Here is a 10,888-nt window from a genome sequence, read left to right on the forward strand (position 1 = left end):
CACACACACACACACACACGAACGTATATACACACAGAGACACACACACACACACATACATACACACACACACAGGCACAAAAATACACATACACACACACAAACACACCCGCCCCCCCCACACACACACACATACACATTGGAAAACAAAACCTTTAAAACACATAATATTGATTATATGATGAATAGATGAGCAGAAAGATACAAGACACAGAATCTAATAGAGACAGTAAGAGGGGCGGTATCAATAGATATTAATACTGACAGATATGTAGATCGATAGACAACTACATTGCCAGATACATTGTTCTTCTATGCATATTTATTTTTTTTGATTTTCAACGATCATTACCCAGCATGCTACGTGCAACGCTGGTCCCCAAGTTGGACACTCCATCATCGGGGCTCATCGCCTACATCCTGGGAACGACCTTCTGTGACGTCATCACCCTGTACGGCTTCTACCCATTCGCCACGGACATGCGCAACAGGACGCTGTTTTATCATTACTATGATCATGTCTCCGTCAATCACAAAAATAGGCACAACTTTAGTATTGAATATGATTTTCTCACATCGCTTCACAACAATGGGGCTATTAGGCTAGTTTCCGACATATGCAAATGATTCCATTTCCTTCAAATCAACAAGTGAAATTATACTTACATACCGTTAGTTAGTAATACCCTTTATTTGCTGTGTTCCTATTGTCATTTTTTTTAACGGGGTATTTAGGTACCGGTACTTTATGATCCGGTATTTTGGACCTGCACCGAATCAATTTTTACGGTACAGTACCGGTACACAGTACCAGTACGCAGCACTAATCTTACCACATCAACTATGTATATAGATTCAACTCCTTCTCGCTTCTTAACACAGCTATAAATGTACGGACAGTTTGGGATCATAATACCGGGTTTATGCAATCACACAAGAATATGAATGTGTCTGTGCTATTTAGATATCGAAAACTATGGCACTTATCTTGCATATACATATAATTGCATGCATAACATATTTCTTTCATTTTAGTTTAAAGTATAAGAATAAAATGACACTTATCTAGATCTTCTGGCTCATCTAAGTTACTTTTGATAAGCCCGTTCATGGATCCAACTGCGCATGCGTAGGTCAAAGGTAAAGGCCTCTGAGACATACGCAAGCTGACCGACGTTTGCAAACTGACCGACGAAGGTCATGTGTACCTGGACATGTATAGCCTGGAAACCATAGCACCGGGGGCTCCTCGATATCTCTACGACGTTGGGAGTGACCCCGCCCGCTCAGATAGCTTGGTCCACTCGGGGTATGTTTACGGCCTTGGATTAGATTACGTCGCCACGGCGGAAGTAGGGTGGCAGCCGAAGTAGAAAGGCTATCAGAAACGGTTCAATGAAGCAGACTGGGCCCGGTAAAACACCCCTAAGCCGACCCCTAGAGACTGGGACCAGGCTAGGAACATGTATACGGAGCAGGGTTGAGACAAGACCTGTTTACAAGTCAAGCCACTTCACCTTTGACCTGTTGTTGCGCAGTTGGGTCAGTGAACAGGCTTATACAGTGTTTTTATCTTTGGTACCACGTGACGACGTTTTCTTGATGTAACTTGCTCCATAGTACTCTCTCATTGTCCACGTCATGAGAACCTGTCTTCCACCGTGTGTAGTTAACAAACGTCTTATCGTAGTAGTGTAGGGAGAACCTCTTGTCGTAACCGAACCCATACAGCGTGACGTCATCGCACACGTGCATGGCCAAGAAGACCGTTAGGGCGCCTGTGGTTGGTCGACTTGAGCTGGCGTTCAGATAGTTGGCGAAGACGTAGCGGATGAAGTCTGGGTGGACGATACGAAGGTTGTGTGACGTCACGTTCTTGGGATTACGCAATTTCCTATGTGTGGGTTGAATGATAGAGATTGGTAGTCAAGGACTGATAAAATGTTTAACCGAGACGGGGGGCATCATAGACTTTTTGTAACATGTAGGTCACAGCTCATTGATTCACTTGTTCTATCTGCATAACGTCAAGTCACAAAAGACTGTTCGTTCTACTTGGTAAAGACTAGAGTGAGACAGTTAAATTTCCAATTTTTACGTCGGAAATAATTTCAGTTTAGATAAGCTTCAGAGTGATTTCTGCCAACACAGATGAACTTTCAAGTCAATGCTGGAAAATTGTTAAGAAACAACGATTCTCATGCGTATTTTCACAAACTTTAAGATGAATTGTCCAGAGCTTACATGCATTTCCCTTTGGCGCATACTTCCGGAATGGTATCGTACTGCAGTTTTTCGTTGATGTATTGCAGATCGTAAGTCTTAAACGGCACGTACAGATATGTCACATCCTGTGGACGATAAAAGGAACAGGTAAATTCATTGAATGAATGAATGAATAATTTTATTGCGCAACAATTGTATCAGTGACAATGTATGGCAATTTACAGACAACACTAGGTACCAATCTAGATCTATCTAAGAATGTTTTAGTTACTGCAAGACTATATCCGGTGTGATCTAAGGTAATTGCAACATGGAACTAATACAGACTTGGAGTTGCGTGTTTCTAATTGCAACGGTAATAATGTATAGCAATTGACAGATAATATAGGTAGCAATCTAGTTGTATCTAAGAATATTTCTCATTATTATAGGACTACATCAAGTGCAGTCTACAGTAATTACTATATCATTGAAGTGATTTAGACATGAAGTTTGGTCAAGGGTAGGCAAAAAGTTCAATGATAACACTTTTCCCTTTAAGCAAAATATTCTAGCTATAGAGTATTTATTGAGCTGAATGTTAAGATAGAATCTCATCTCGTTAATTTACATAGGGCGCGATAGATGTACGCAAAAAACACGAACATAACTTTATAAGAACATAACAAATATATAACAGTGTAGGAAACATGATGCGGTTCCAAATGTAAAGTAGTGTTACAGTAAAAGATACTGTTAAGCAACAATGGTGAGATGATGCGGTTCCAAATGTAAAGTATTGCTACATTAAAAAGTATCTTTTAACAGTATATTTTAATGTACATGTAACAATACTTTACATTTGGAACCGCATCATCTCACCATTGTTGCTTTACAGTATCTATTAATTAAACAATACTTTTAGTATCAGAAACAAATACGAAATACTCTAAATGCATTTAAATTCGCGGTGATTAAACTTCGGGGTAGGGTGAAAATGGAGTGTTTTATGTTTGCGGTAGAAACGAATGGCTAGGTGGGCAGAAGACAAAGCAAGCATTGTTGCAATTGTTTTAAGTCCCGCGAACTGAAAAAGAATACTGCTTTTACAGTTGCCTATTGCAACTAACTAAACTGTATTCGAACGACAGTTAAAGGAATAGGAATAAAAGCAAAACTGCTAGAGGAGATCTTACTTGGTTTAACAGAAGCCTGTTATCTACAGACTCTGGGAAAAATATGTAGAAACTGGTTTTGTTTCCGACGTCAGGCGCGTATCTAGGTCCGATTTCTGCATGGTTCAATCTGTGAAAAAAATGATAATCTATATATCATATAATATCACATCACATCATATCATATCATATGATCATTATGTCATTTTATTCCTTCTCGTATTTTCATAATGCCACCTAGTTTTAGGGGTATATCTTGCTAAAACATTCAAAACGTAAATAAATTTTAAGCTTTATTGTTAATATCAATTTAATTCAATGCCTCGAAGTTGTCAACCATGGTCTTGCATTGAACAAACCCGTTAAAAGTAACTAGGAGCATTGTTTTTCATGGAAATTGTAAACATGACAAATATGAGCACTGATTATAACTAGAGTTAAGTAGTTGTGATACATATACTTCAGGTTTTTTGCTTTGTTAGTTAAGCGAATACGGGGTCTTTTTATAAATATGAATTGGTATTGAATTTTTCTTTTTATTTGAGTTGAATGTGTGATAGTTGTGTGCCGATTTGTTAAAAATAGAGAAAACGCTAGCGACCCGAAAGAAACACCAATAAAATGGTATGGCGACCATGTGACGTCAGAATTCAAGATGGCGGCCACCACACATGCCAACGGATCCAACAAAGGTTTTGCTTCGCAAACCTGTAAATATGTTTTCTATACTCAGCCCAAGATATAACATAACATAACATATGATATAAGTTATGTTCGTACCGAAAAACGTAGTCGTATGCGTTGATTTCGTCCCCTTTCCTCGAGCCGTTCAATATCCCTCCGCAGCCGACCACAGCACACCTAATGCAGGGTCTTCTCCGTCCGCGGTAGAGGTCGACATTTTCCATATGTCTCAGTATCTGCTGTAGGGCTGTAAAAACATGGCAACTACGTGTGATGCATGTTGTTCAACTTTTTCGTCAAACCTGCATGAATTAATCATAATATAACATATTTATTAATTGCATCAACACTTTATCAACACCTTTTGAAAGGTGACACGAGCTATCTCAGCATTGCTAGCTGCAATACCTGCAGAAGTCGCAGAGCGGCGCCCTTCAAAACGCAGTGGTTTAAAACACGGTTCGATAGTGCGAGAAGTGGATTTGACGGAGGACAATCAACAAACCAACCAACCAACCAACCAACCAACTAAACAACTAATCAATCCATCAATCAATTAACTAAACAATCAATCTACCAATCAATAAATCATGCACGTACAATATCGACCAATCAAACTGAAGACATATTATACACTCATTTGAATATTTTGTGAAAGTTCCATCGGTGACAGAAAGCTTCACCTAGTTAAGTACGTCTTCACTAAATTTACTCACTTTCCTCACTCTCACTTTTGTAGCCGAAGGGAAGTTTGAACAACGTCAGGTCCTGAAGTTTCCCGCCGGCGACGTCACTTGTGTCTAGCAACACCTTGATGTCCGGTATGTACCTGTCCCGAAACCACCTGGACACCTCTGATCTTCTCTGGAAACTGTTTGGACATTTCTGATAAAACAGAAATATGTGAAAATGAGTTAGATGTAAGTATTAAGGTGTTGCTTCTAAATTTGTAGCTTGAGTGATATGCTACTGTAAATGAAGAAATGTTCGCGGTGGTTTTATGTTCGCGGTTTTCGCGGTGAACTCTTTAACGCGAACTTGAAACCACCGCGAAAAACCGTTCCATTGTGTGACTGTAGCTGTACTATTGTTTCAAACGCAAACCAAAACAACCGCGAACACTCCGTTTTCTCCCTTTCGAGAAATTAAATCCCCGCGAACATTTCTGCATTTACAATAGTTAGTGAGAAAAGTACGGTACAAAAGATCGCGGGTTCGATCCCCATTGCCGTTGGTTTTGCGATTTAACCAAGATTCAATGATCTAACAAAATGTTCCTGTCGATATGAATTTCTTCATCATTGGCTGAATGTTCCTGTCAATAAGACTTTTTTGCATGTATGAGAGAGTGTTCCTGTCAATAAGAATGTTTCCTACTATTGACAGGATCTTCCTGCCAAAAATACTTTTTTTACACTATTGACAGGATGTTTCTGTCAAGATATAGTGTTTCTTGTACTATTGACAGGTATAATTTTGTTTGGAACCAATCAGAACATAACTTACAGCTTTTGATAATCTTGTGTATAATACCTCATTATCATGACAACCCTAACCCCTTATGTATCCCTTAAGCCCCCCTCTCACTGGACCCGCGGCATGCTGGCGGCGTCGCTGCGTCCAAAACTGGATTTGTGTTACCCTTGACTTCATAATGGGAATATCATTCAAAAAAGGAAAAGTATGACCAAAGAGACAACAAAACACACAAAGCTTTAAAAGATTCGATGAAATTCGTTGAGTGCTTTGCCAATTCGATCGGCCGCAGCGACGCCGCCAGCGTGCCGCGGGTCCAGTGAGAGGGGGGCTTTACTTTGAGGATAAGTTATGCTTGAAAGTTTCACTTACCGATGGCGAAAACGTAGGGTACCTCTTATAAGGGTACACACTTAATTCTTTCTCCAGTTTCTTCGGTAGCAAGTTATCCAAGACATCCATGTCTTCTAGAAGTCTTTCCATCTGTTCGGAGTTCTTTGCGTGGTGTAAGATCATGTTGTGGATTTCCTCTACTGTGTTCTTCGCTCTTACGCCCTGTTTCCTCCGATTCTGAGCTAAAAGTACGATTTCAGCGAGTATCTCTTCATATAGCTCATCCTCCAAGCTTCCGCGTACGCCGAGGATTTCAGTAATTTCCAACAATTTCTCTTGGTCTGTCATAGGTTCTGTTGTAGGGCCAGTACGTAGCTCTAAAAACACACGAAAGGACGGTCGCCATTGTGATGCCTTTGTAAGATGTATCGAGGACGAAGAAACATAGTGTATGAGAAAATACGCGAGAAGACTCAGTACTATGACTGCACAGAAGTACAGATAGATTTGTTTGTTACGCGTTTTCAGTATGTAAATCATTGTGGCGCGACGTCAGTTGTTGTGCCGTATACTTTCAAAATGTGGAGGGCAACCTAAAAGCAACAAAAATACGTCTGTTATAGTCACATATGTGCAAAGAGGATAAACAGTATATGAAGACCATTCGAACCTTACAACTAGATAGAATTCGGAGATTTAGTTCAATACGTTTTGAGTGACGGGGGGAAACATCAAAATAGTGTTCGGTTTAGTGTTGCGTACCTAAACGTAACATCAGGTACAGGAACCGGTACAGTTACCGGTACAAAGGTTTTGGTATCTGGCCCTGAACAATTGGAAAAATTAACATGTGTCTTTGTGAACATCTTCAATGATCAGACAGAAACATAAACTGTTTTCAACTTGTCAGTATCTTTATTCAAAGAATATACTAGGTTTCCTACCGCCGAACTCTCTTGACCTTGCTTTCGAAACTCCCGGCCTGCCTGAATGATCTGTTGCATATTAGCTACGCTGTTCCAAGGTGTCACTTTGGTCACGTTTGGTGTAGCATGAGGCCATGAGGTTAGGAGATCAGTCACAAAATAAGCACATACTTGGTGTAAATTTATATCGATACAGTACCGGTACTTCATGATCCGGTATTTTGGACCTGCACCTTATCAATTTGTGCGGTACAGTACCGGTACACAGTACCGGTACACAGCACTAGTTCGGTTCTTTTCCCCTACCTGTGTTATTTTATGTGGCATTGTGATGCAGAACAAAAACACGAAACTAAAAACTCTCTCTCTCTCTCTTCCGTGTAGGAGAAAACATTGTACAATGTCTGCTACTTTGACCATTACCCCCCGTGGCACGTTTAATTAAGAAACATATACCAGTGGTTGGTTAACGGTGATGATTAATTTAGCAACACCCAGTGGGACTCATTCGAGGTTACAGAGTAGGAACGTTCCACCTACCCCAGGACTAGGAAATTGGTTCATTCGGGCCTCTGCACCACGACAAGGCGGATGGACCGGGAGCCCCAGGTGTTTTGGGTATCCCAGCAGAGGAACGATATGCGGACTGTGTACCAGATCGCAAAGAAGATCACCGGAAGCTCCAAAGCTCACTCAGGCCCAGTCAAGGCGAAGGACGGGACCCTACTGTCCAAGGGAGAGGACAAACTTGCCAGATGGGCAGAACACTTCGAGGAAGTCCTAAACCACCCAGACCCTACTTCACCACCAACAGTCTTCGACGAACCACCGCACCCACTACCCATCGACACCAGCGACTTTACAGAAGCTGAAGTGCAGGAAGCCATCAAGACCTTGAAGAACAACAAATCACCAGGAATGGACGGTATTACTGCTGAGATGCTTAAGGCCGGGGGTGACTGCACCGTCCAGTGGATGTGCCATCTCTGTAATCAGGCCTGGAATGCAGGAGAAGTACCGGAAGACTGGAAGAACGGAGCAGTAGTGTGCATCCCCAAGAAGGGCAACCTGACAGAATGTGACAACTGGAGGGGAGTGACACTTCTCTCCATACCGGGGAAAGTGTATGCCACATGCATCCTGAACCGCATGAGAGATGCCGTAGACAAGGTCCTCCGGGAACAACAAGCTGGATTCCGCCCAAAGCGATCTTGTGCAGAGCAGATATTCACCCTACGGCGAATCATCGAAAAATGTTCCGAACTACAAGCACCACTGGCTATCAGTTTTATAGACTTCTCTAAGGCTTTTGATAGCATTCATAGGCCCTCACTATGGAACATAATGCACTCTTATGGAATCCCCAGTAGACTCATATCTGCCGTTAAGCAAATATATGCTGACTCAAAGTGCTGTGTTCGGACAGGCGAGGGATACAGTGGGTGGTTTGAAGTTGTAAGCGGGGTCCGCCAAGGATGCGTCCTGTCACCAATTCTTTTTGCCATGGCTATCGACTGGGTACTTGGGAAGGCAACAAAGGAGAGGGGAATTCAGTGGATACAGGAAACCAAACTAGCTGACCTCGACTTTGCCGACGACATTGCCGCGCTGGCCGACACTACACAAGATCTCCAACCCCTAGTATGCGACATAGGCTCAACTGCAAGCAGCATTGGACTTAGCATCAGCACCAAAAAGACAAAGAACATGCTGGTAGGGACACACCCTCCACCAACAAGTGTGACTATTGACCAGACCGAGGTGGAAGTAGTGGAGAACTTCACCTACTTGGGGAGTTCCATCAACAACAGAGGGGACATGGACAAAGAACTTGACTGCAGAATAGGAAAGGCCTCAGCTGCCTTTAACCAGCTTGGCAAGATCTGGGCCAGCAAGAAACTTTCCCTCAAGACAAAGCTGCGGTTTTACAACAGTAATGTTCTTTCCACTCTCTTGTATGGCTGTGAAACCTGGCCCTTGAAATCAAGTCAAGAAAGGCGACTGAATGGCTTTGATAGCAAATGTCTACGGAAGATCCTGGGCATCAGGTGGGACGATTTCACTACCAACAGGGAGATTCAAGTCAGAACCAACCAGCAACAAGTGTCTGCAACAATTTGCAAACGGCGTCTGAGCTGGCTTGGCCATGCTACAAGGCTCGCGCCTGACAGACTGGCAAACCAAGTTCTTGACTGGAACCCACAGGGGAAGAGACGCAGGGGTCGCCCCAGGATGAACTACAGACAGACGATAGAGAAGGACCTCCGAGCAGCCAACCTGAACTGGAAGGATGTAAGGAGGATGGCTGCTGACCGAGCCTGCTGGGCCAACCTAACTGCCTCATGTGTCGGACGACACGGGAGCCCCTAAGTCTAAGTAAGTGGGACTCAAAGCGACGCCATCTTGTTTGGTGAAATATGATAGGGTCTTTACCTGGGACAGGTTCGGGTTCAATGAGTCACGCTTAGAAAACAGTGAATTCACATGATTAGGGAACTGTTCTAGACAGTTATGGAGACATATGGTTGTATTGCCCCAAATTTCATATATTTACAGTCCTTGAAATACAAATAAGCAAACAGTCTACTGAATTATTGAAGTATCTGCACAGTAGTGGTTATGGTCATTTATACAAACGTGTTCAAACTCTGCCTAACGCAGAGTTATAACCTAATTAACTGTTCAAATACGCAATAAGAACTCCGTTCAATGTTGACTGTAATCTGATCCTTTCGACTAGTTATGAACCGTGTTACGACGTCAATAATATTGCAGTGATAAAGACAAATTTTACCAGGCAAAATATGTCTTTATGTCTTAAATGCAAAGAAATGTTCTTAAATATTAGTCGGTCCCAATAACGCTATTGACGAACAGGGTAGTTTTGAAGTATAGCTATGTAAGTCGTATTCTGCTACCATATGTCACATACCCGAACCCCCACACCACCCCCCACCCCGCCACCATGTCCTTGGAGCCTCTCAGTCTCATGGCCATTGTTATGAAAACAGTCTTATGTTTTGACTCGAAGAGAACATAACTGCAAACACAGCAAGATGGCCAAAGGCGTGCCATTTACGTATTGTACCTCTACCGTTTTTTTCTTTGAAAGTTCAAAGGATTTATAGCAACAATCAGTATGTCTGGTGAAAAAAACGTGCAGTATACGTGACACAAAAAATACCGGATATCTTTTAGTTCCTTCCACGCCTTTCGACGAAAACTATAGCTTCCGACGGGCCTTCCTGAGGGGGTATGGATCGTAGAATTTGGCAAAGACTTATGGTGGCTAAACACCTCATACAAATCATTCTCCCTATAGGCAGCGTAATTTTCCCTATAGCCAACGGAGGAGGAAGCGTAGCCTGGGTGCCATCCTATTTCTACCGGGGCTCCTATAACGAGTGTAGGAGCCCCGGTAGAAATAGGATGGCACCCAGGCTAAAGGAAGTGTTCAACACAGTAGAAAAGTACAGTGTGGTACGTTAGTCCCTGGAACGGGGGCTATGAAAACCATAGTATTCAACGCACATTCTGGTATAGTTTCCAACACTATTAAACCAACATTGCTACGTATACGAGGAAAGCTATCAGCAAATCGTTGAATACAAAAACTCGACATTACCTGGAGTTTCGTGTTCTCCGTGAAATGGTCTTCTTTGTTCTGACCGTGCTGAGGTAGGGGGGGAGTGTTTCACCCAGAAGACACGCGCCGTACGTTAGTGCATGAAAAGCACTCTACTAGAGTTACTTCCACACCTTAGTTATGTCAACGGGGATGCTGTCATTCTTTACGGACTAATTTGAATTCAAGTCAGGCGTTGGGAGGTCATGCCCAATTTCTTGTCTGTGCCGTCGTTGAAAATAATAAGGTCACTGAAGTTACTGACTACAGCTTCCTATCCAAATACTGTCTATTTCAAGGTCGTGGAAGGTATGGCTGAACCTGTATCATATTTCAGCGTTACTCAAACCACGTACACTGTACTTAAACGAACAGGTATATTTTTATACCCCCCTACCCATTTGATGCAAGCTCTTGGTGTATGGTAAAATTTCTCAGTCGTATCAATCATAGTAGCATTTTAC

The 10,888-nt window shown here is 42.3% G+C and overlaps 1 protein-coding gene across 1 annotated transcript; it reads right to left on the reverse strand.

Moving 5' to 3' along the window:
• Positions 1-672: 672 nt before the first annotated feature.
• On the reverse strand, positions 673-10,646 carry LOC136422015 (CMP-N-acetylneuraminate-beta-galactosamide-alpha-2,3-sialyltransferase 1-like). The gene is made up of 7 exons (XM_066409625.1): positions 10,425-10,646; positions 5,913-6,466; positions 4,781-4,949; positions 4,161-4,311; positions 3,402-3,510; positions 2,245-2,351; positions 673-1,894 (listed from the first exon to the last, which is right to left on the reverse strand). The coding sequence occupies exons 2-7, from the start codon at positions 6,411-6,413 to the stop codon at positions 1,570-1,572; spliced, it is 1,362 nt and encodes a 453-aa protein (XP_066265722.1). The 5' UTR covers positions 6,414-6,466; positions 10,425-10,646; the 3' UTR covers positions 673-1,569.
• Between the last annotated feature and the right edge of the window lie 242 nt (positions 10,647-10,888).

Source organism: Branchiostoma lanceolatum, chromosome 16 (genome assembly GCF_035083965.1).
Source record: "Branchiostoma lanceolatum isolate klBraLanc5 chromosome 16, klBraLanc5.hap2, whole genome shotgun sequence".
Lineage (NCBI taxonomy): Eukaryota > Metazoa > Chordata > Leptocardii > Amphioxiformes > Branchiostomatidae > Branchiostoma > Branchiostoma lanceolatum.

Bases quoted from the DNA above. Each gene is read 5' to 3' on its own strand.
- LOC136422015 (XM_066409625.1), bottom strand. From the start codon at position 6,413: ATGATTTACATACTGAAAACGCGTAACAAACAAATCTATCTGTACTTC. The intron at 4,312-4,780 runs GTGAGTAAATTT...ATGTTTTTACAG, and splicing joins CAAAAGTGAGAGTGAGGAAA to CCCTACAGCAGATACTGAGA. The intron at 2,352-3,401 runs GTAAGATCTCCT...TATCGTCCACAG, and splicing joins ACAGGCTTCTGTTAAACCAA to GATGTGACATATCTGTACGT.